The following is a 26247-nucleotide window of genomic DNA, read 5'->3' as shown; positions in this document are numbered from 1 at the left end:
CAGATTAAATGCCACATCCAAGAAGTTTGTAATCTTCTGGTTTGTCTCGATCGTGATCGTGATAAATATTTTCCAAGGGGTCTAAACTTCACAAGATCTTCAACAGAAACACAATTAAAGTGAGTTATAGCTGTATGAGGAATATGGCAAGTATAATCAAATCGCACAATAAGAGGGTAATCTCCGGAGAACAGCGTAAGGACCAACCAGCTGATTGCAATTGCAGGGTTAAGTCAGCATGCCCCTTGAAGGGTAACTGTCAAGTCAAAGGCGTGGTGTACAAGGCCAACGTATCAACGGAGGGCAAAGGAGAGAGGGTTTGCATCGGCCTCACTGATAACACCTTCAAGACGCGCTACACTAATCACATGAAGTCGTTCCGCAACGAGAGATACAAAAAACGACACCGAGTTATCAAAATATGTATGGAACTTAACAAATAAGGGACAAGACTTTGACATTTCATGGTCAATCATTGATAAAGCATTGAGCTACTCTAACATGAACAAGCGATGTAATCTTTGCATATCAGAAAAGCTGCATATTATCAATGCTGACAAATCTACACTGTTAAACAAACGCTCTGAGTTGGTTTCAAAATGTCGCCACCAAAACAAATATTATTTATCGAATTTTAACACTACCTACAAATAGAATGGTTCGTCCCGATCATATATGTAAGAGTGTCGAGCTAGTAATCCTTTCACTCTATCTGAGGATTGCAAGATGCATGAAACTTAAGTAATAGATTTCATTACTTTGTACTTGAAGTAATCTGTTTATTTATTTATAACGCTCTGCTTTTTGCATTGAGCACTGTAATTTCCCTCGAGGACATCTGTATACTTCAGTATATATATATATATATATATATATATATATATATATATATATATATATATATATATATATATATATATATATATATATATATATATATTATATACATATATATACATGTATATATATATATATATATATATATATATATATATATATATATATATATATATATATATATATATTTTATATTTTACATACATTTATATTTTAACAGTCATTCTGTGTTTTAATGAAATTGTTGACATGTCAGTTGTAAGATAGGAATTTCAAAGTGTCAATCTTAAAGTTTGAACGAGCTGTGAATGTATTTCACACTTTCTATGCTTAACCAGATGTCCTGAACTGTTGTACAGAAATAGATGTCAATCATTAATATCAAAGAGGAAAAAGCAGTAAATCAAAAACTTTGATGGGTGTTAAGACTTGCCACTGAGCCATCCAATTAAATCTCCTGAGGAGCCATGGAGAGGCATTTTAGCCAAATCTGATGTGTGCAGTGTCTAAGATGACCTTTTTATTGTAACATTGAAACGATAAAGGCATGTAGCTAATAATGACAAAAACTGCCTTTTTAACTGTTATTTTGGTCACAAAAAAGCATCATTCTACAGAAAACCTGAGACACAAAGGAAAACAGTTGCATCAATGAGAATGTAAGATATCTTGTCATTTTTCTATCTCTAAAATAAGTCACTGTATCAAATATATATTGTGAAATATTTGTGCATGTTGCTTTCTCATACTGAATTCTCATAGAAAGAACAGAAAAGTATCAGGAATTTGTCTTGCTTTTCATATGAAATGCAGATTTCATAATGGTACACTTTCACTTAGCAAACATCAAGATATCTCTGGCATATATCTCTGATTTATTAAAGTATGGCGCCCGAAGGGCGCGGAGAAAAATGTGAAACATCCTGATATATGACTCCTGATATATGTCTTGTATATTAAAGTCATGCACAGGAAGGGAGTGCTGAAAATGTCTGATATTTAAAGTAATGCGCTCGAAGAGCACGCTGAAAAATATTGAACATACAGATATCTCTGATATATGTATGCCTGATATGTTAAAGTTGGGGGTGCTGAAAAATATGTCTGATTATTAAAGTTACGCGCCCAAAGGGCGCGCCGAAAAATGCAACTGAATGATGAAATTTGAGGCTGACACGATGCATTTTAGGCAATGATGAGCCTGTGTCGAAATTCAAAAACACACTGACCCCCCCCCCTATTGGGCATTTCAAAAACATGGTGACCCCCCATCACCAAAGTCAAAAACAGGGTGACCCCCCCATGAATCCACCGGCCGCCCCCCCAGGCCGAAGAAACTGACCAGTCCCTAACACTATTGAATTCCGTGTGTGGAATTTTTAAATCGGGCGCCAACTTGTGGCAGTACGACTCTCTGTTTTGGTATGAAAATTTCCAAACTCATTAAGGCGTCTACCATGTTAGTCCCTGCTGGACGAAGACCGGAATTGAGACTTACAGTTTGGATTCTGTCCGGTTTTTGCACAATTTGAAAACCTATTTTATTCTTATTTTTTTATTTTATTAGTAATGATTTCCACAGCCGAGGCCATTCACGGAAGACTGTTAGAAATATACAAATAGATGGTTAAAACAGAGAAAGGCATACTAATTTTAAGAAACATTGAGAAAACAATGTTTTAAAATATTTAGAAACCCGTTCAAACTTACAGAAAAAGGATATATGTCATTTTAGTCGTTTAAAAGCAAATTAAATCTTCTCTGAATTCTACTAAAAACAGAGTCTCGAACACAATTTACTCTACCGAATGGCACATGAAACAAAGAAGTACGAGTTAAAAACCTTGTACATGAAGACAGAAAAAGAAGTTAAATCATTGACATTAAACTTCGCATTCATGCATTTGTATAAAAATATATTATCAAAAATAGTCCTCCTTGATTTTAATGACTGTAAATTGTGAATATTGCACAATAAGTTAATGTCGTAACAGTTAAGACCAGTAATTCTTTTATGAAGAAATTTGAAAAAAATATGTTACACCCTTTCAAATCTGTCAGAATGGTATATACTTATGCTATTCCAGATATCAGAAGCATATCCAAGTTTAGATCTTACCATGGTAAAGTGCAACAATTTTAAAACGTGTTCTCTGTTAATAAAATGGTTATTCCTCATAATGTATCCAGAACTTTTCTCGCACCCTGAATCATGCTATTTCATGGTCACAAAAATTCCATCTTTGGCCAATAATTACATCGAGATCTCTCATGCTATTAACTCAATCAAGGCATGGGTATCGAGTTTTAAGGGGAAATAATGACATTTCTTTTCAAAGAAACAGTAAGAGCCTTACATTTGGTAGAATTAAGACCATCCTTTATCCAGAAATCCGCAAAATCATCTTTGAGGAGTTTTCAATCTTAACAAACTCCCCAAACACACAACATATTTTTCCGAAGCTCCCATCATGGCATTTCGACGTGACTAGAATGTCATGACCGGCTCGTACGTTCCAGTTTACCTAATCGCGACTGCGCAACTGGAACATCATCATGTGGCCGTCGAGTGTGTAACACCTGTCGTATACTTTACTACCAATTTCATTCAGGGCCTGCGTGGTAGATTCAATGCTACCTGGAACAATGCCATGCTGATTGGCAGATATGACATTAGAAACATGGTGGTCTGTGAACTATCTTTTCAAAGATTTTTCGCGGATACATTTAGTGTTCCATATGACATATACGGATTTTTTTTCGGTTACCTTTTCCTGATGACAAAATTTAAATAACAATAAACTGCTGGGTGGGGTAAACGTATAGTTGAGTTGTTTCTATACTTCGCAATGCAAATACTTGCAAAGCTATGATCTCCAAAGATTTACCAAATCAGTCGAAACAGTAAGTGACGACTTATCCTACTGTAACATTCATTTTCGGGGCGTTGGATGGAGTAGTGACTCTACAAATACTCAGTGCGTGGTAATTTTGGAACTGATTCAAAGGTCAGTCCGGGTCAAGAATCACGTGAATGAAATCGGATTCGTGATTTGATCGTAAAAGTTAGGATGCAGCCTTTAGGTAAATCAGGCCACGCATATAAATAGGAACAATACCATAGAGTACAAGTCTGGCTGCTGTATTCTGTGCAGGCTTTGTTAGGTTGATGACGCAAGCGATAAGTGCACTATCGACTTCCCCTTATGATTTGAAAACGTCTCGCCCACGAAGTTTGATCAGACATTTCGATGTACAAATGTAGATGACAAAACGCAGAAAATTCCCAGAAAGAAGTTGATGACACAGCCTCAGGAAGATATTAGGCAGTTTATTGATGGACATGGAATTTTGACTTTTCTTGGATCAAACATGATATTCTTCTGCGCAATAAAACCGACGTTACAGTATTTCTCATAAGCAGACACGCTAATATGAGTCTTGTAATGAATAAAATCCATATTTTCTGAATCAATGGAAGATTTATTGAAATCAGCTGCAGCAAATGCTTGTTTTATTTATGCATGTTTTGTTAGTTCAAGAGGTTAAGTTTGAATCTCTGAGGTTAAGTTTGAATCTCTTCACGACGCGACAGAAAGATTCGGTTGAGTAAGTGAACTCTGACCTCAAACCGCAGCAGTGACGGGAAGCCGAGTGAAGCTGGTATTCAGCAGTTACTACAAAACCATTGATTTTGACTTTTACACTTTTTTGTTTCACTGTTGTTTTGGATTTTCAGTTTTAACCTGTTCTGTTTCGGTTTTCTTTCGAATGTTCAGTTGAATTACACTGCAAAGCAAAGTGACACATCTCAATGTTTAATACGAATAAGAAAATTCCTTTATGCATTCAACGTGGACAGTAGCCTCCATAACAATCATGTGACTCTTGGTCCATCGACCACAATTTCACTTAATTGCTTAATGCTTAACTGTATTGAAGGCAGGTTCCGTCGCTCAAATACTCAACGTGCCCTTTCTGTCTATAAGGCACATATAGATGGCAAACCACTTACTCGACTTCATATATTAACTAACAAAACTCCATGCAAACCCGTGATGAAAGTACTACAGTGGGACCGCAATTTAATGCCACTAACAAGTCAGCATACCAATGTTAAGATAGCTCAAAATGACAACAAATAGATTAGAAAGACAGAACATCAGCTGATTTCAAGATGCAAAAGTTATAATCGACCTTAAAACTATGTGTAACATATTAGGAAAAAACTGAAATAGTTTCTTCAAGTCCTGACCTGGAGACAATGGGCAAGATCACTTTGAATGGAATTTACAAAGTTGCAGGTTCATTCTTACCTGAGTTGAGAATGGCCTGCTGTGATGTCAAGGTGGAGATTTACCAACTACTTTCTGTTTTTACAAAACACAAAGTGTCGAAGATTCGTCTTCGCTTACCCGTTCCTGGTTGTACAATTTAAATAACAAAAGTCTCCTAGGTGGATTGGCCATATTGTTGAGTTATTTATAAAACACTCATTCGCAATGCAGAGACTTGCATAGCCATGTCCATGATATCTTAACTTTTACAAAACATTTTCTAATGTCAACAATAACGACTTTTGATACCACAGCATGTTTTTGACAGCTTCAATCACAAAACGAAATCCTATTCTCTGAGACGACCACATTTGAATGATGATTCTACAAATATCTAAAACCCGGAGTAACTTGGCACCGTTACAAAGATCAACCCGGGTCAATCACGTGAATCAAATTGGCAGTGTTTTGTTATGGTAAGGTAAGAATCACAGTAGAACCTATGTGCGCTGAGAAAGTAAATGGGGATACGTTTACTCTTGGCGTCAATGAACTGTCGCTAACGAGGTATCTGTTGCAAGACGAACCAAATAAAATGACACCTGAACCACGTAGTCTGAAACTTAGAAGATAAGCAGAAAATAAAAATAAATCATAAGATATTCAAAGAGATTGCACATAAAGCCTCTCTATAAACCGGTCTAAGGAGATTGCAAGCAACGTTCTAGTCCATAAGGACTGCCCTACAGTGAAATTCCTTTCACTGTAGTATGTCAGCTGCACCTTGGAAGATGTGACAGTTGCTTGTCATTGTAGCACTGAAGGTGGGATGAGCCTTTACGTCAACCAGGTCACTAAACAGAAGCGATAACAAAGAGGGCTTTGTACATGTAAGTGAGTAAGATCATTAGGGGCCCAAGCCTACCGGCTGGGCCCCTATTGGTTTTACTGGAGTTCAATATTCTTCTTCTTCCTCATCTTCTTCTTCTACTGTCCCTTTTTTTGTCACTCTTGATCTCAGAAACCGCATGACATAAACTTCTCAAACTTGCAGTGCTAATAGCTACTTATGGGTTCTCGTGCATATTATCCTTAAAATTTTGATTGGTCATGTGACCTGGCGGCCATATTGGATTTCCGAAAAACTAAAAATGGCTTTCCTTGCTGACCTAGGGTCAAGTCAGTTTGAAATTTTTTATATAGCAAGCATGACCTAAGGTCTTAAGAATTGGCAAATAAAATTGCGTGCGGTCACGTGACCTTGGCCGCCATATTGGATTTTCGAAAAATACCAATTTAATCTTTAAAAATCTTCTTCTCCAGAACCAACACACCGATTGAGCTGAAATTTTGCTCATGTCATCCTTAGAGTCATCTTTTTCAAGTTTGCGAACGGCGTTTTGATCGGTCACGTGGTTTGGCCGCCATATTGGATTTTGAGAAAATCGTGATTTAGTCTTTAAAAATCTTCCTCTCCAGAACCAATACACGGATTCGACTGAAATTTGACATGTAACAGCCTTACAGTGATCTCTTTCAAGTTTGCAAAAGGCGTTTTGATCGGTCACGTGTTTTGGCCGCCATATTTGGATTTGAGAAAATCGTGATTTAGTCTTTAAAAATCTTCTTCTCCAGAACCAAAACACGGATTCGACTGAAATTTGACATGTAACAGCCTTACAGTGATCTCTTTCAAGTTTGCGAAAGGCGTTTTGATCGGTCACGTGGTTTGGCCGCCATATTGGATTTTGAGAAAATCGTGATTTAGTCTTTAAAAATCTTCTTCTCCAGAACTAACACACTGATTGAGGTGAAATTTTACTCATGTCATCTTAAGAGTGATCTCTTTCAAGATCGCAAAAGACATTTGGATCGGTCACGTGATTTGGCCGCCATATTGGATTTTCGAAAACTACCAATTTAATCTTCAAAAATCTTCTTCTCCAGAACTAACACACCGATTGAGCTGAAATTTTACTCATGTCATCCTTAGGCTGATCTCTTTTAAGTTTGTAAAAGGCATTTTGATCGGTCACGTGGTTTGGCCGCCATCTTGGATTTTGTGAAAATTGAACTTTAATCTTAAAAATCTTCTCCTCCAGAACCAACGCTCCGATGTAGATGAAACTTTACTGACATCATTCTTAGTGTAATCTCTTTCATGTTTGTGAAAACCATATGGATTGGTCACATGGTTTGGCTGCCATCTTCAATTTTGTGAAAATCGCACTTTAATCTTTAAAAATCTTCTTCTCCAGAACAAATACACCGATTGAACTAAAATTCAATTCCTGTCATCTTAAGTATAATCTCTTTCAAGTTTGTGAAAGCCATCCTGATCGGTCACATGGTTTGGCCGCCATCTTGGATTTTATGGAAATCACACATAAATCTTTAAACATTTTCTTCTCCAGAACCAACACACCTCTTGAACTGAAATTTTAATCGTATCATCTTAAGTATGACCTCTTTCAAGATTGCAAAAGGCAGTTCAATCGGTCTTGTGGTTTGGCTGCCATCTTGGATTTTGCGAAAATCGCAATTTACTATTTAAAGCTCTTCTTCTCAAGAACCAACACACCGATTCAATGACATTTTACTCCTATCTGAGCACTTTACTGTTTCTGATAGGCAATTGGATCGGTGAAGAACTTTGGCAGCCATATTTGATTTTGTATAAAACATGCAATTACCAGTGAAACATAACGGTACAGTAACCATGAGATGATGCTCAAAATCCTACTTTTCGAGACTTCAATTTTGCATATAAGTGCAAGAACTTTAAACCATATTAGCAGCTTGGGCCCCGCCAAGGCTGCTTGCAGCTTTAATGTTTGTATTGTATTTTAATCAATTGGGTACTAGACTGAAATACCGGCCGTCGCTCGAGGATGCTCTCTACGTTTCCCTGCCCTGCAATCCATAAAAATATGCTGAAGGGAAATCTTGTTTATTATTTTTGGGGTGTTGGAAGCTTGAGTGGGACAGTGTACGCGAGGTCTGAAAAAGGGAAAGCACGGCCAGTTTGTAAAATCATGTGCAAACCCGCTCCATTTACGGTGATCCGGGACGGACGCTACTTAGGAAACACCGACACTTGCACATAACGGCTAATGTAGAAAGTTTATAACAATTTTTAGATCCACTAAATATCGGATAGTTGGGCTAGTTTAGTAAATTTAGATTTCGACAAATCTAAATTAGCTTTCAGCTAATGTAGAAAATTTAGATTTAGATTTAAACAGAGCTAAATTAGCTTTCTAAACTCCCAGCTAAACTTTCTAAAAATGATAAAACACAATTCCGCACCTTAATCCCAAATTGGGACCTTAAGTCGCCGGTTTTATCTATTGACCGTAGCAGGGTCATGTTGGGAGGCCGTATAACGCCGGGAACACACATCATCGTTCGAAGGGCTAATTGTTTGAAAGCATGAACTGTCATACGGATATTAATTTTCTATATCAAACACCATGATTAACATTTACCATAACAGAGAGCGGCAGAGCATACATGGTTTGTTATTGGACACCGATACTTCTCTGGGTTCTACATTAATTGCCAAAATATTTTGATTTCTGTAAATTTGGTAAATATCACCACAGCATGTGTAACTAGACAGCCTTACATATTTACAAATGTAATTTTATGGATTAGATTTTCTCCTTTTTTGCATGTCGCAGAAATTGAGCGCAGAAATTGTGAATAGTGTGCTGCCGGTCTTCTGCCAAGAACGTAGGCCGCCAACAACGGAGACACATTAACATCTGCGCATGTGAGAACTTTTGAGTGTTGAGTGCTTCATCAGATTTCCTGGCTTCGCTTTTGTCCCAATTTCAAGATTTCCAAAGAATTTAACTCCACTCTGGCTGGATCAAATTTTCTGAAATTTTAACATTATGTTCTTTAAATGCTATATAAGAAAACGACTATTTCGTTGGGCAAAAGTTCCTAGATTTTGAATGAGGCACTTTAGTTTTGCTAATCTTGTTTTAATCACTTTTTTTTAAGTGTCAGTTTTTCAACCCATGCAATTTGAGAATGAGGATAGATAACTCGAAATAAAATAGTTGTTTTTTCCACATAAACTCTTCTTTGAAGTGAAATATTACATTTTAGAAGGTAAGACTTAAATTAATGTTTATCATTAATACTGAAATGAGGTATTTTTACCCCAAATATGCACTCCCTTCAGCCTTCAAGTAAATTATTGCTACCATACTAGACTCCAGATTCTCTGCTTTTTGAAAATATATAGTATGAAGGGGTTTCCTGTAATCTAAGATGATAAATATTCCTTTGAAAAAACTGTGTTGGCAAGATGCAGCTCCACCTTAAGCTCATTTGCGTATAAGTATTGAGCGTACCGATTTTGACTGGACCCCTACTGTATATTGATCATAATTAGGGCTACCTATGTTGTATATTTCTAGAACATGACATTCCAATTATTGGCTCATTTGCATATGTAATGAATAATGAATTATCATGATGAGGCTATTTATCAATATCCAGTTCACAGATTTTGACCATATCTCTGCTATCATTGGATCGTCCTTAATTTTAGTTATGTTATAAGTTAGATGAGCATGACATTCTAATTATCACTTTATTTGCATATTTAATGAATTTCTGTAATTAGTCTATCTATCAATACTGAGTGCAACGATTTTGATAGGACCTTTGCCATATATTGATCATACCTAGTGTAAATTGCCGTTAGAGTTTGAACACGTACGTCATCGATGAACGACCTCTATTCACCTCAAACATAAGGAGCATCAAGTTTGTGCATAGTCTGCACAAGTATTGATAAATACCTTGCTGTTTTCACCTTTATACCATGTTTCTTATGCATTAATGTTGGAATACAGTGTCCACATAAGTCAGTCTTGATGAAATAATGTTGTATCCATTTTTAATAACTTTTAGCATATTTAAGAAACACAACAATTGCTGAGGGCGTGCATGTAATGCTCAGTTAGGAAGAACAGTGTGTGCAGTTAGGCAAAGAAGCACATGCAGGATACATGGGAAAATAATTACACATTGTGATTCCCAAAACCTTTGATTTTTTTGCAAGAAATGGAACCAATATGATTTTTAGTGAAATGGACAAAATGTACACATGTATATTGTGCCAATGATATAGTAAGATTCCTTTAGTTTTGTGTAGCTATTTTCATTATATGCATAATTCTAAGTATTGCTACCACTTGTGGTTGAGTCCATATTGCTACAAATTACTACTGTGATTTTTGTACATGTGTTTATAGTAGAGCACATTTCTCATAAGAGTTGGAGGGATTTAAGTGCCCCTGGACACATTGTTTGCAGGTGCAGTTAGAGCTGTTAAAATTTGCTTCTTAGCTTTAGAGTAGAGAGGTTAAAACTTTTCCAAAATTCAGTATTACTTATGGTAGCTCAATAAGTTACCAGATCTAAGAAAAAAAAGAAGAAAATGACAATAACAATTTGGTCATCTTGATATACTGTGAAGTGGTGATATCAAATGCTATGAAAATAAGAGATAACTGTTTATTTACAATATATGTGGCCTACCTTTTCAAAAGTTCTTTTGTTAACCTGCTTGTCTATAGGCAATCAAATTTGAATTTTAGGTTTCTAGTAATGATCCCATTCTATTACATTGAGATGCAGGTGAAGTGTCCATCCGCTGCAAAATATCAAAAAACCCTGTGTGCACTACTTCTGTATTTAGTGCAGTCTTGAAAGATTTCCATTATTCAAATGACAATTTAAGTCTCAAAATAGGCCAAAGAGCTAAAAAAAATTGAAAACGGTAAAATACATATACAAGATACCACTGGTCAGATCGCAGTGACATTTCATTTGTAGATTAGTTGACAAGTTGATTGAATTATTTAGATGTTAAGTTAATTTTAATAGAAATTATTTTTAGATTCTCCATCTTAGTAAAAAGTGTCATGAGCCAATTAGCATTGCTTTTCAGTTCTCTACTGATGTTCTTCTTCAGCTTTCTTCAAATTATAGTGAAATCAGCAGATTCTGTAATTTGTTATTGTATCTCGTATTAAAAAGGCTGTTGTATTCCTTAATCACTCATTGTAATTCTTCAAATTTGTCATGAAGCTTCTATCAAAGAGATTCAATGATTTTTTTCACATTCAATATCACATTAGCATTTTTGGATATTTAATTCTTTCACTTATGCTGATGTTTTACCTTCATAAACTTTCAGTACATGATTTAAGATGGACGACAATACGACATTGCAATATATGCATTTGTGGCTTGTTATGTACAGAACTATGCCAAGAAGCATTGACTTTCTACCGTAGTGAACATTTTAACAGAAGGCAAGTCTGGGAAAGTACATGTATTCCACACAAAATAACTGCACTGATCCTTTTATTCACCATATCGTAATATTAAAATAACTTGGTAGAGCCGATGTGTTAAGTTGCCCCCTTTTCCTTTATATATATGTTATTGCCAAAGTGGTCACATACAAAAAAACATTGACCGCATAACGAAATGCCGTGAAAATGAAAGATATTCCTCGTATTTCATTTCGATTAAACTATCGACTATACTCTTCGTAAGTCAAGAATATAATCAGGAGTCATCATGCAAAGTTTAGTACTAAAGAAACAAATTACCTTACATTTACCGATATTTGAAATCCAAATGGCAGTAATCGCCGTGTTAATTCTATGGGGAAAAAAACGAAATTTTCGACTTTTGAAAAACTATTACCTTTTCATGTAACAGAATAAAGCTGAAAATTCCCCTACATTTGTCAAGCAAATCTGTATCAATGGGTCATATTTTTGGAAGGTACATGGATGGATGTTTTGAATTCGGGCAGCACCCCCCCCCCCCCCCCCCGTGTACGTGTGAAAATATCAGACATTGCCCGAAAAAATGACACTTCAAAAGTGTTTCTAAGAAAATGCGCAAAAAACAGGGACCTTCCCTGTCTGCCATGTCACAGTCCATATTAATAATCTTAATTGACTTATAATTTCTCATTTGACCTTTGAACTTTCATAGAATACTTTTTAACCTTTAAAAATAATCACTTCGGAGTAATTCCAATATCATGTGTTGTTCACATCTGCTCTTTCAAACACGAATGACAAATCAATTCGAAATGCAGGCATTTAAGAGACAACGTGTATTCATCACGATTTATTTTCTGATTCGAAAACATTCACATCGATACGACTACGACCAATCTTCTGTATTCTTATTCAGCAATAAAAACTTAATAATTAGATCGTAACACGAATTTTTTTAACAAATCTTAAATAGACGTCCTCTTATGTCCTCAACAGGTTGATCCATGTTTGCAAATAATAAGATACAGAATTCGTTCTGAATAGGTTTAAATTACCGAAGGAGCTTCTACATTTCTACAACCAGTCATGACCTATTAGTTCAGCATTTTCAAGTTCTTGATGACATTGTATAAATTCTAGGCTGGTTTCGAGAGATGATAGTGCTAAAGGCTAAGCTGTATTTGGAATTAGGAATATTCTAGTATTTTCTATTATCACATGCCTCGTATATCAAAGGTCGCGCGCTCCATAGATTCAATGGTAACTTATGACAACGCGGGCGCATAGTCATCACTTGACCGAAAGTGGACCAAAACTATTTTCAACTTGACAACTTTGGGATCGAAAAATGATTAATTACATGTTTTACACCAGAATAACTGGTTTTACAAAATTATCAGGAAACAATTTATAAACCGTATAACAGTGATTTAAATGTATCAATGCGCAATTGATGATGAAAATCGTTCCATTTTTTTCAACAGATTTTTGTCTAACATAGATATAAAGCATATTCTTGTCATTTGTATGTAAACCCAACAATTTAGAGTGAAAACTATGGAAGAGAGGCTTGTAATAAAAACATTGTAGCCCAAACAATGGACTATATAACCTCGAGGCAGGAGACAATTTGCCAGACGTAAGGAGGGCAAACGGTCATCTACCGTCGGGCACACAGTCCCTTGTTTTGGCTATAATATATACATATTTTTACTGAGATTCTGTACATTGAGTCGTACCTAACATTGTACCTTTTAGAACAAATTAACTTTTCAAATACACTTGTTTTCCCAGAGTACTAACTACTGTTGGGACTTGTGTGCAGAAACCGCCGTCTTCCATAGAGACAACCGCTTTGCTGACTTCTTCCTCTTACGTTTGCCAGTATGGACACCAAATCGTGTTTGTTTGCGAGTTCCTGCAGCTGATCAACCAAAGCCTTGATATAGTAACTTCCTTTTCCAGTGTCTCTGTAGGAAACATAGCCTGGTACGGTGGAATAGCCGATTACAAAATCGGCTTCATTCGGAATGAGTGTGTTTCCAAAGACGGCGTCGGTACGCGTCACACCTCCCATGGACATTTGTCCTTGACATGCCTGGATGAAGAATAACTTGGGCTTACTGGCCAACGTTTTGCAGTTTTCAGCTGAGAAGTGTTTAGTAAGATCTCTTATCTCAACACTCTTGTCACACCATAAACTCTGCCCTGTGACCCATGGGACAGCACACAAAAGACAAAACAGTCGAAATCGCTGTGGTCTTCGAGACTGAAGGTCTTCACAACATTCTCCATGTCACTTGCACTCAAGTCGTTGTAAGTGTGTACACCGAAATGAAGTTTCTTCAGCAGAGCTTGCAGGCTTTCTGAAAATATTTAAAAGTATACAGCTTTAGAAGTTTTCTGTCGTTCAAGATTGTGTACTTTGGGGTAAACAATATTTTTTTCATTACACGCATGTTCATTAACTGAAACTTTTGATGTATTTCCCAATACTTTTGTTCTATTTGGAAAAAAAAGTTTCTTGTTCCATTCTCCAAATGTTTTCGTGTGGTTAACATTACAACACAGCCGTATGTAACCCTATGTAAGTAATCTACGATGTTATTGTAGATGTTAATAGAATATTGGTCCGGACTAGAATTAACTTGTCAAAAATAACAGGGCATGCTGTGCTCAATGTATTGTGTTTGTAAGGTTGATACTTCGTATTTCAACACACCTTCGGCAGAAGAAGAAAAAAAATGCACCGATATCCTGGATCAAAACTTAGGATGAATATCAAGGGGTATAGCAATCGTCCCTTTCTATCATGGCTATTATTCTGACTTCACGCGACAAACACTCTTACTTTTCTGTAGTACATAACTCTATTTGTTAAAATAGTAATGAAAGTCTAACCGAAAACATCTGCCTGTGTCGGACTCTGAAATCTGGTGATTCCCTCGTATAGGAGAATGAAAATCTTACGCAAATGTCAGAATTCTGAGTCGGTGACTTTGTGCATTACTGAGCGTAGCCGTGCCTTTCATTGCCGTCGGTGAGGGCTCTGAACCGAGATGCATAGGTCCCTGCTTTGGTTTCTATTTATTCAACGGTATAGTCAGGAAAGGTTACCATCGAGATAGAAATATACGACCTGCACTCTGCTTGTTCAGAACTTAAGACTGCATATATAACGGTGTTCAAGAAAGGTCTCTACAATGGCGAAACTCTCAATTATGTAACATTTCCCGTACAGCTTCAAAACGTTACCTAAACGTAAGATGTTTATAATGATTTATACTTCTATACACTGCGTAGACCCAGATTCCATGAATGATCTTATTTTTGATACATGCCGACCGATTTTGATGTAACTACACGATGATACTGGAAGCTTGAAGCATTATAAGACTAATTAGTGGCTTTGTTTTGTTAGTAGAAGTTGTTTTGTCACTTTATAAACAAAGGTTTCAAAAACAGCAAGTACATAGAGGAAATACAAAGGCCAAAACATTGATGCAGTTACTGTTTTATATTGTTAACAATATGTACAACAGTACTCGATAACAATTTTTAAAAAGACGTCTTATAGTTATACACCACCAATCAAGCTCTTCCCTAGACATAGATACATGTAGTGTACAGGAAACCCAGTTACCACCTCAGCGTACGAAGCCGAATATTGAGCTGCCATTCCGTAATACTGCCTTTTCCTGTTGTAGATATAATGATAGCTAAGAATTTTTGCCTACGGACCTTTATCAAATTGCGTGCCGTCTCTGTTTTCCATTTCCACAAACTTGTAATTATTGATGATAATTGCTTGTCCACGAGGTTTTCTTTCCATGGGATATTTCCCGATACCAGACGCTGGTTTTGATGTTGCTGCTCCAGCTGTTGATCTCCCTGGAACTTCGACTGCCTTGCTCTGTTGATGCCCCAGGTTTCCCGAGGATATCCTTGTCGTTAAACAGCGTTGCTTCTCTTGAGGGACAGGCTTCATTGGCGTTGTTGCTTGAAGAGGATAAGGCCAGCTTGAGGATTGCGTCAGTTTAGTTTGATGTGTGGATGTGAAAGAACTGCCGGGCATTGGTGTTGCTGTAGTCTTCGATGACCCTGAAATTTCCACTGGTTTGTGTTGGCGCTGTTGTTGTGTTGGTTTCAGTAGCTGACGCTGACGTTTCAATTCTTCAGAAGGTTTTTTCTGTTCTTGCGGTAGTGTTTCCTCGGATTTCTTCGTTATGAAGCTGCTTTGTCTCTGTTGAGCAACAGATTTCATCGGCGTTGTCGCCTGAATAGGATATGGTAAACTTGAAGATTGTGTCTTCGTCATTGGGGGCGATGTCGCAAAATTCGATGACGTCGAGCTTTTACCAAATGGCGATGCGTCGGTGTGTTGATATGTGGATGATGATAGTGCCGACCGTATTGGTTCTGTTTGCCTCAGCTCAATCCTCCCATTGTTTTGTTTTGCATGAGAGGCCGATGATGAAGGGCCCCCGAGTGTGATGTTTGCAGTTGCCTTGACATCTTCGTTTCCCGGCTGTTTATTGGCTTGTTGTGTTGAAGCGGGAAATTTCAGAGAACTCGGAGGTGTCGGAGTTGACAAACGTGTTCTCGTTGCATCTTGCGTTAAAGCACTTTGCTTTTGCTTTTGTCCACCAGGTTGTCTTTGTCCACTTTGTGCGACTGGAGCTTGACTTAGAATGCTCTTGACTTTCGATGATTTCTTTTCACACGCCATAGACTTCCCTTTACTGAAAGGATTGTCGTCAAAATCGATGGTCTTCAATTTCGACAGCTTCTTCATCACGGCCGGTAAACTCGCCAACTTGTTCTTGTTTGCATGAAGTACTCCGAGTTTGGAAAGATTGCCGATACTTTCAGGAAGTGAGGTTAGCTCATTGCAAGACAGGGTGAGTTGTTTGAGATTTGAAAGTTCCCCAAGGTTGTTCAGCTCGTCTGAAATTTTGCACCAAACCAGACTCAGTACCTTCAATGTCTTGATTTTGAAGATCACCTTGGGAAACATGCTGAGATTACAGTTGTACAGATATAGCTCTTCAAGAGACAGTGTTATCAAAACATCGTCTGGTAAACTGGTGACACGAAATGGCAAATCCTTGAACCCAAAGTGTAATCTCTTCAAACTTTGGATGCGACATATCATTCTTGGAAATGTAGGTGTACCACTGTTCATTAGATAAACTTCCTGCAGTTGATCAAGTTGAATGACATTGTAGGACACCGACGTAAAGAAATTCGATTCCAAGTTTAATATTTTCAAGGATTTAAGTTGAGAAACGGCATCTGGGAAGATTTGCAAATTGTTGTCTTTCAGATAGAGTTCTTCAATCATTGTCAGTTCCTTCATCTGTGACGGTATGCTAGTTATTTTATTCAGCGACAAGTCGACAATTTTTGCATTTTTGTATTTAGTCCACAGTTCATCAGGCACTGAGGTCAGCCTGCAATCGCGTGCGTCATATTTCTTCGTCTTTTCATTCCAAAACGGTTGCCTGGCCATCGTTATTCTGTTGGGTAAACAAAGGTTAGATTTGACTGATGTCTTACAAATATTGCCCGTCATTTCTAGTATAAGGTGACTACCGGAAGTGAGAAACCGTCATTTAGACTTTGCGGTGAAAAGTAAATCCAGAGGCAGTGCAGCCTAGAGCAGCGAATATATTCTCTGTCACCATATAATTCCGCTGTCGTCAAGCATATCTGTCACACCACTATGATGAAAGCCATTGCTCTGTACAAAGAGACTGTAGTAGGTCGCAGTTTTCGAAACCATCGGTTTGCTCAGTTTCATCATGCTGTTTATACATCGAACAACCTTATAGTCCTTCAGAAAATAAAGCAATTGTTAAGCTTTCTTTCACATTATTTTTAGTTCAGTATAATTTTAAAACCAATTATTGTTGTTGTCGTTGTTGTTGTTCGTGTTGTTGTTTTGTTAGTTGGGTAAAAGTAGTTCATTTTATAGTCTCAGATGTGCTCGTAGCATTCACTCTGAGCAGAAGTAATGGTAATGGATGTGATGTTTGCTTTCAGTGTATGCATTTATAAATAAACAATCTTTATTGCTCCTACCAAAAAATATCTAAATTGACAGCGTGTATTTGATATCATCAATTTGACATGCATATATGACAATTTCGTGATTTTTATTCTAGACTCACGTAGGAATGCCAGAGGCAGTTTCCATAAATTCCTTGGCACGGTAAAATGTTGCTCATCTACTCTGCAAAAGTTTCCGCTTACATTCCTATACCGTCAAATATACACCCATAGGCTTAATGCTTGAAATATTCCGTCGTCAACAGGCAGCGTGAGCCTCCATCTTGGTGGTATGTATAAACAGATAAAGGGGAACCGACTTCTGAAATACATGTAACTATTCAAGTGGTAAAATACATATCCTATTTACTTTTTCTATTTTTAGCAGGAAAGCAATCACACTTTTCCCTATTTTAACAATGAGCTATTTATTCATCTATGCTACGCATATGGTGCTACCCTTTCCAATTGTCGACAAATGGCCGAAATGCAAATCGAATCGATGGTGTGTAGCCTCATTCTCGCAGGCCAGAGCAATAATTTCCGCTCCGTTAACCTCCGCAAAAATCAAAAATCAATTCGGCGTTGGGTGATAAGACTCGCCGAAGAGGGCGTGGTGTACGACGATGGTGTAGGCTAGGTTCCATGTTTGTCTCGCTCCACGGTCTATGGTCTCACCCACGGTCCCTCCACAGTGTTTCCGAAATGCATGGCGTCGGTCAAGATCACCTCATGGCTGAACTCAGCCATAAAATATCATCCAAGATTTCTCGATAGTGACCTAGATCTTTGAGAAACTGTTTTACTCATCTTCTCACCAGTCTTCAAATACATGCGAAACAGTGCAGAAAGATGAAAATAAAGTAGCTTGATTGACTGACAATCGTAGGATACCGGAGCGGGACCGTGTCACAAGACGCCACTGAAACAAGACGCTAACTTGCCTATGACGTCATTCGCTTCCTGCGTCCACAGCAACGCGGACTGTTGCAACTGTGTAGGTGATTAGCACCTTTGAACGAAAGCGTTTCTTGACCGTTTTGTGGAGGGACCGTGAATAGACGTAGCGGTCTGATATCGTTGGTTGTTACTGCATTGAATACTATACATGCATATGCGGGTATGGATATACGCTGTCAGGCTAACATGCTCATGCCAATTTTAGCTGCAATGAATAGCACAGACATTCGACTCAATGCAAGCAAACCGTCACTGATGCAATCAGTTATTCTACTGGTTGCATTAGTGACGGTTTGCTTGCATTGAGTCGAATGCCTGTGATAAATAGCATGGAAAGCGGTTCGGGACCCCGGCAACAAGAATCGAACCCCTGCAAAAATTACATAGAAATATCCCGGAGAAATATACAACAGTTATCACATATGTCTGACATGTGACTGATGTGACACTATTGCTACACAGGTGCAGGGTACACTTTTGGCGCTAATTCATCCCTAGTTGACCTGTGGCAGGGGCACCTAGCTCATCTGTCAGGGCTGGCTGGGCGGGTGATTTGGTCCCGTCGGCCACGGGACCGTGTGTCGGCGTATTTACTAGTAGTGCAGAACTGGGCATCTGCCCGAATCATCACTCTTGGAAAGCTTCTTTAGAGGCCTTGCTAAATATTTGCAGAACTGAGAATTTGTTGAGAATACAGTGATCTTGGTATGCACCGCAGTCGCTTGTTAGGTACATGGCGGACAGCCCATAAGCTTACCTCACAAGGGCTGTCCGCCGTGGCCCTTGAATAACCACAAACGACTGTGGTATGTACCTGCGGTAATGTCATAGGTCAGCCATATCACATCACTGATGCTACTGTACTCAGGTGACAGTTTATAATAACTCTGAATATTCGTTACTTACCTTTCCGTCTGGTAAATTTCAGCTCCGATATTAGCCGCGTGGTCCTACGACGACGAATGCGTCACAGGTCATTGCCCCGGATACCGATACGGGACTTTCCCGTAACCCTGTGCTGTATTCCATTTGGAGTCATTGATCTTTGGCCATACACTATTTGTGTTCCTTTCAAAATTTGTAAGAGATTTCCGGAAGACGGTTGCAGCACACAATCCATCAACACAAGTCTTTTGTGTTGTTATACTGAATTACTCTTAACTTTCTGATATAAACTTCAATTGTTAATTCCTATTTAAAACTAGTTCTGGGCGGAAAAATGAAATAAATATGCGGGAACGAAGTTATTTGGTACTGATTCTGATTACGGATACGACACTTCAGTCTTAGCTACGTGTTCTTATCACGGGTTCGTTCCTTATCTTTATAGGTCAATTTTAATAGCTGTATCTTTTAATGCATTTGCAATATTGCAAAATTCTCTTATGTTGTTCAACTCCAGAAGTCACCTCGAGATGGCAAGTGCTCAACTTTAAACATCGCCTGTAGCCTACATATATAATTTTACGATATTACCGTGAACAACTCAATATCTTGGTCAGGACTGTTATCCACATCTCATCATGATCTCTGTTTGATTTTGCCTATCGCTCAGAAAGGAAAATTTTATTAAAATATCGTTTTAACAGTGTCTATGTGTTCTTGTCAGCGCCAATGTATGATGATTCCGTGTACACCCGCACAGCATTACTCGGAATTTTTAGCACCTCCCCCTCCGTTAAGTAGCGAAACCCAGCTTATAAGCTGGTGTTTGTAATTCCACATTGCGCCCAAAGAGTTTTCCTGGCAAGGCTAATACTTAATTTGTATTTCAACCTACTATAACGAGGAGAAGAAAATGTGTTGGTTCTTGTACAAAATTGAGAAGATGTTATTTAAAATTGCAGCTATTCTCTCATTAAGAGACAGAACTACCGGTACATGGCCGTGCAGCATCACCCGATGTTAGGGAGCCTTCAGTAATTACAGGTGGGGGTGGGCCGGGGGAATTGGGGGGAGGGTCACTTTTTAGAAAACAGTTCAAGGGGGAGGGTCACTTTTTATAAACCTATCTTGGGGGAGGGTCACTTTTGACAGAAGCTAATTTTATGGCCAAAACTTTGATTGTCCATGTAATATTTCCTGAATAGGAAATCACCAACAAAATATGTACACATTATAGACCGCCATGCATAGTGAATTGACATTTCGGTGAAATTCCAAAATCAAATTTCTTACACAACCATAGACTTGTAACCACTCTAGTCTAATCAAGAACAATAATCTAAATAATCAAGCATACATAAATGCACAGATTTATCTAATTTTGTACTGAAAAAAAATTATTCATAGTTTCATCATAGACCGCCATGCATAGTGAATCGACATTTCGGTGAAATTCCAAAATCAAATTTCTTGCACAACCATGGACTTGTAACCACTCTAGTCTAATCAAGAACATTAATATCAATAATCAAGAGTACACAAATGCAAAGATTTACCTATTTTTGTATTGGAAAAAACTATTCATAATTTCATCATAGACACCATGGATAGTGAACCAACTTTTAGATGAAATTCAGAAATCAATTTTTTGTACACAAATGCACATTTTACTTCCCTATTTAAGCAAAGTACATTTAAATACATTATCAAACATATATAATATACAGATATAGCATGTTTTGTGGGGGTAAATTGTCAATAATTTGCCTGATAGACTCCATGTATTATGATTTGATATTTTTGGATGAAGCACTAAATCAGCCACATCTTGCCTTCTTATAGTTGCACAAAATATGGTGACCCTCCCTCAAATGTATGAAATACCATATCTCTTCAAAAATTCTTGCGTGATAAATTGCGACTGTCCCTCCAAAAACACCAGCCCTCCCCTCTGTAATTTGTCCCTAACATAACAATTGAACCAATTGTTATGTAAATTAGCTGATACTATTTTAGTTATTCCTGGGGAGAATACCGCAGTGGTTGGGGGAGGGTCAAGTTTTAGAATGTTGGACAGGGGGAGGGTCACATTTTAGACAGGAGGATAGGGGGGATGGTCACATTTTACCACGGTCGGACCGTGATTTTACTGTACAAGTGTGCGCGAAATTCCCCCGGCCCACCCCCTGTAATTACTGAAGGCTCCCTTATATTGACTTGCATACACTGAGAATACATGCAAGAAAGTGCCAGCGTAAATGCGTCATATTCCTTAAACTTTCACGTATAAAGCTTGGTACTAGACCCATACTGAAAAATATATTGAAAATATAGAGTAACCGGGATAAATTAATTAATCTTTTGTCATTTAACAAAGAGTCTGCGAAACAATACTAACTTAGCACTTTTTTCTTGATGTTTATTCTGATAAAAATGTCATTCCTTAGGTAAGTCAGCTATTGTTGTTAGGATTTTTATTAGGCAATCCATGGACAGTGGAAGAGAGACTACCTTTGGTCAGTCTGACTACAATTTGTACACTGTCGAAGTTAAATTTGAAACAACTCGAAGAAATCGCGTAAATGAGTTCAATAACAAGAATCCGTGGCAGTTAGACATCTATCATTTGTATATGTTTTATTTTTAGTGATGAAGATATCGTCTACAACCCCACACAGTCCTTACAGAACTTACAAGAAAACCGATCGATGTGGACAAGGATAACTGATTGTTGGATATTGTGTACAGGTTCAGCCAACGCAACAATTTTCCCCATTAAAGGAACAACGTCGCTCTTTTTTAAATCTCTTTTCATGAATTCTGTTTGATGTCGTGTGTGTTGACTTCTTGAAATATGCTGAAATACTTGTCAACTGTGCACACCTCAAGTCTGCATGCAGGTAGCTGAGGAGAAAACATTCAAAAATCAAGTTCCGTGCACAACTTTCATCGTGCATGGCTGAACATAAATTTGGATCTCATGCAAACTTTTGTAATGGAATCTTAATTGGAGGTGCCTTTTAAATAAGGATAGTAGCTTTCTCTTATAATACATTGCAGCAATTTATTTGTCGTAGGTAAGCAAGTCAGAATACAAAAGATCCATTTTGTCTAGAGATCACAAACGACATCTTGTATTTCACATTTTTAGTACTTAAAATTCTTAGCGGCGTTGACTGGAGAATCTTAGAACTCTATATCTTCAACAAATCATGTTGTTGAAACGAATTTCCATGTTCTTACGTCTTTACTATGTTAGATTGTGGTACGGTTTTGGTAATATTTGGAGAGCCTACAAAGACAACTTTTCATAGTATGCAAAGAAACACCACTATTGTTACATTTACTATTGTTTTGTCGGTTTTTAGATTAACATCCAGAAATTTTGGTCGTCAAATTAAGATGACGTGGTATACATGCGTATTTATTTTATGAGTTTTGTACAGTATTCGAGTTCTGAGAGTCAGAGTTACCACATATCGTAATCGTGCCACTCTGCTTAAACTAAAAGACGTATCCACATCATACGAAGGTTTGTAGCTCTCTCAAGAGGAGGTGAAGGGGGCAATATATGCCCTCGAGCGAATTCAGAATCCTCAAGTCCATAACTTGTTATTTATCGAGGAATATAAATGATGAATTTAAATTTAATCAAGTTTACAGCATATCTAATAGCATACCCTGATAGAATCCAATTTTCGTGGACAATGGGTATACCCGTGCGTGTTACCAAAATCATGAAAAAGGGAGAGTTTTTTGTTTATTATTATTATGGTTTATTTCATACTCAATCTGTGACCCAAAGGTCAAATAAATGAGTGTACAATATATAAAAAACGTCAAAATGTACAACACAGTTTTTAAAAAAAAAATTCTATATAAAATATAGGAAAAAACTTTAAATACTCCAGTTAAAAGATCGATATAAAACATTTAAAAAGTCCACAGAGAGACAGACGGTAAAATAAACTGATAGACAATCACAATCACAACTGACGTCGGAGAAGGAATTCATGAACTCTGGAGCAATCTCATGCTGTAAACCACTGGACTTAATTCTTTACGTCTTGTACGGGTTTTAAAATTAATCTTGTTTTTATTCCTCGTTGAATACCCATGACATGATGTAGAGGGAATATGATAATTAAGCTTATGATCCGGTTTCAAGATTTCACTGGCAAATTTTTTACACATTTTCTGACGTCTAATTTCAAGCGTGTCGAGCTTCAACAATGAAAGCGATTCCCTGTAAGACAGACATGGATAAATAACTCGTAGAGCCCTCTTTTGGACCCTTGCAATAGCTGATCTGTTCTTTTCTGAAAGACTACCTTGCCAAACAATGCCGGCATATTCCAAAGTTGACATACCAATGATATGTAAATTTGTTTGAGTTCATGAGCTGCTGCACCAAATCTAGACAAGACACGGAGAATATGCAGCCTTTGAGAGGCCTTTTTGACCATTTCATCAATATGATTGTCCCATTTAAGCTTATTATTTATGATTAAACCAAGACATTTAAAGTTGTCTTCAATATCAAGGACACAGTTTCCCAGTGTCAATGAAGAAAGCTGAACAGGCTGTTTTGTAAAAAATAGCCTCATTTCTTTACATTTTATAAACACTTGCACACGCAAGATCATTCAACTTGTAATCGCATGCTGATATTTATGACTTATCCTTAAAAATATAGACCTCCATAAATTCCATTGCTGTTCCGATTAGTTCTTTGGCGCTACTTAGATGGAACAGGTGTAGTTTGACTCTATGATGTCTCATAGTGAAAGTTCATACACCTCGTCCACCATCAACTAGAACCTTTGGTGTCACCTTTCGACAAATATTCCTACAAAGACTATTCTTCCGGAATTGACACATTTGCTTTTTAAAATTTTGATAATATTCACGCAGATATTCTCCCGCTTTCAAATATAGAAATACTGTTATAAAAGAACCAATCGACAACAAAATGGCGACCAGAAAGCTACCAGAATCGGGCAAAATTTAGGAAGGAGTTCAAGCTCGAGGAGAAGATATTGAGATCATTTCTAACCTAGGGCTTATCTGACGTTGTCTTCCAGGAAAGCTGAAGGGAGCTCTGGTATTGATATGTCCGGGCCCATGTCCGGGCACAGTAAATCGACGAGTTGACTCTTGGCTGATATCATGCTCATGTCAGATTTCTTTCACAACAATACATGGTACTGACATTCTGGGGTGATCCACTAGACCCGACCAAATATGTACTCTGATCCGCACGAGAAGTGGTTGGCCAGTCATCCCCAGACCCGCACTGATGAAGACATGGGCGTCGCTTCCCTGGACTATCTGCAGCAGAATTTATCTGTCTCTTCTGTGAGTGTATTAATCGGCTTCTGTTTGGGAGGATTTCAAGTTGTGTTGGCCAGTGGCAAATACGCCGACAAGTTCAAAGCAGCAGTAGGTTTCTAAGCTGTGAAGTTCGCTCCTAATATGGTGAAAAATGCCCTTGCGATGAATACCCTAACTTTAACACGATTGGAACTAATCAGGGATTATTGGATTTTCATATTTTTCAAATTTCTCAAAAGTGTTAGGTGCCCTTGAGCTAAATGTTGCAATATTACAAATTACTCATAAAAATAAGTGTGTAATGAAAAAAAAGCAGATGAGATTACATTTCCAGATTAAACAGACACTGCGTCACCATCCAATTATCCCGAATTAGTTCAAATCGTGTTCTCTACTGATGTTTGGTGAACTTGATAAGATAACGCCCTTGGACACAATATCTTAGATTGAAAATACTTTAAGAGAAGCCAATCGCCTGATAATCGGCGCATCAGGAGACAACTCCAAGTTTGGCAGGCCAGCTGTAAAACAAAAGTGTTTGAAGGTGTAGGCCACGCCTTCGCTCACCGAGTAGACAAATCTGATCGAGTGGTTATGAAGGCTTACACAGAAGCTTTCAAAGTTATGTACGGATGGCTTGACAAATATATGTGAATACTTTTCATGGTTTTATAATTTTGAAGAAAAGAAGTCACTGTGTCCAGTGCTGCGATGAATAAAGTTATGTACTTTTTTCATGCGCATTATGTAGGTGGTAATACATACAGCTTATGATTTATTCATTCAGGTCGATGTTTTTTTTCTCCTCAATAATGACACAGCATTAGCAACCATAATTGATAACCAGAATTGTCCCCGAGGTTATCGTTCGCCCAGTTAAAGCGATGAAATTCGTTTCTTCGCTTCGATGTAGTGTGTATGTGCGATGTATGATAGTGAGCATGCGTGCGTGAGTGCTTCACGAACTCTACAATGTGTTGAGCGGTCTCAGTCAGAAAAATGTAACAACTTAGCTATTGAACCACTCTTTTTTGGGAGTGGAGATTTAGCCGACTGGTTCTGTCTCTGGCCTCTCAGCTAGGCGACTGATGCCGTATGTTGTGGGTTCGAATCCGATTGAAAACCATCCGTATTGATATACTGCAGAAGGACTTGCTTGAATAAATATCGAAATTACACACAAGGAAATTTGTATAATAATACCACAATAGACTGGCTATACAGGACATCATATGTACATATTGCAGATGTTTCCTGTTCACTTATGACTCTAATGCAATTGTTGCCTTTTTATAATAATAAAGAGAATGTCATCGTTTTTGGAGCATTATGCGGACACATGTGACTACTTAACGAACTAATGAACATACAGATTGGGTTGTTTACGATACAGGGTGATACAGGGCGAGTCTCCAGCGATAGCTTCCAAATGTTTGTTCCACAAAATTGAAGATAGTCCATTCTGATACCATTCATCATAAAAAAACACATTGGAAATCTCGGGGAGATGGAGATTTCCTCTATGGATTTTTGGACAGATCTGACAAAACCCTCTCATTTACAAAATCATGGACATT

At 37.7% G+C, this 26247-nt stretch overlaps 1 protein-coding gene across 1 annotated transcript; it reads right to left on the bottom strand.

Annotated features, from left to right (window-relative positions):
• Positions 1-13445: 13445 nt before the first annotated feature.
• On the bottom strand, positions 13446-19428 carry LOC139143350 (ras guanine nucleotide exchange factor V-like). Its single transcript, XM_070713593.1, has 3 exons — positions 19358-19428; positions 15182-16959; positions 13446-13806 (listed from the first exon to the last, which is right to left on the bottom strand). Exons 2-3 carry the CDS (start codon positions 16950-16952, stop codon positions 13613-13615), a joined length of 1965 nt encoding a protein of 654 aa, XP_070569694.1. The 5' UTR covers positions 16953-16959; positions 19358-19428; the 3' UTR covers positions 13446-13612.
• Between the last annotated feature and the right edge of the window lie 6819 nt (positions 19429-26247).

Source organism: Ptychodera flava, chromosome 11 (genome assembly GCF_041260155.1).
Source record: "Ptychodera flava strain L36383 chromosome 11, AS_Pfla_20210202, whole genome shotgun sequence".
Lineage (NCBI taxonomy): Eukaryota > Metazoa > Hemichordata > Enteropneusta > Ptychoderidae > Ptychodera > Ptychodera flava.
Note: the sequence above shows the minus strand (reverse complement) of the source record. Positions and strands in the feature narration are given on the sequence as shown.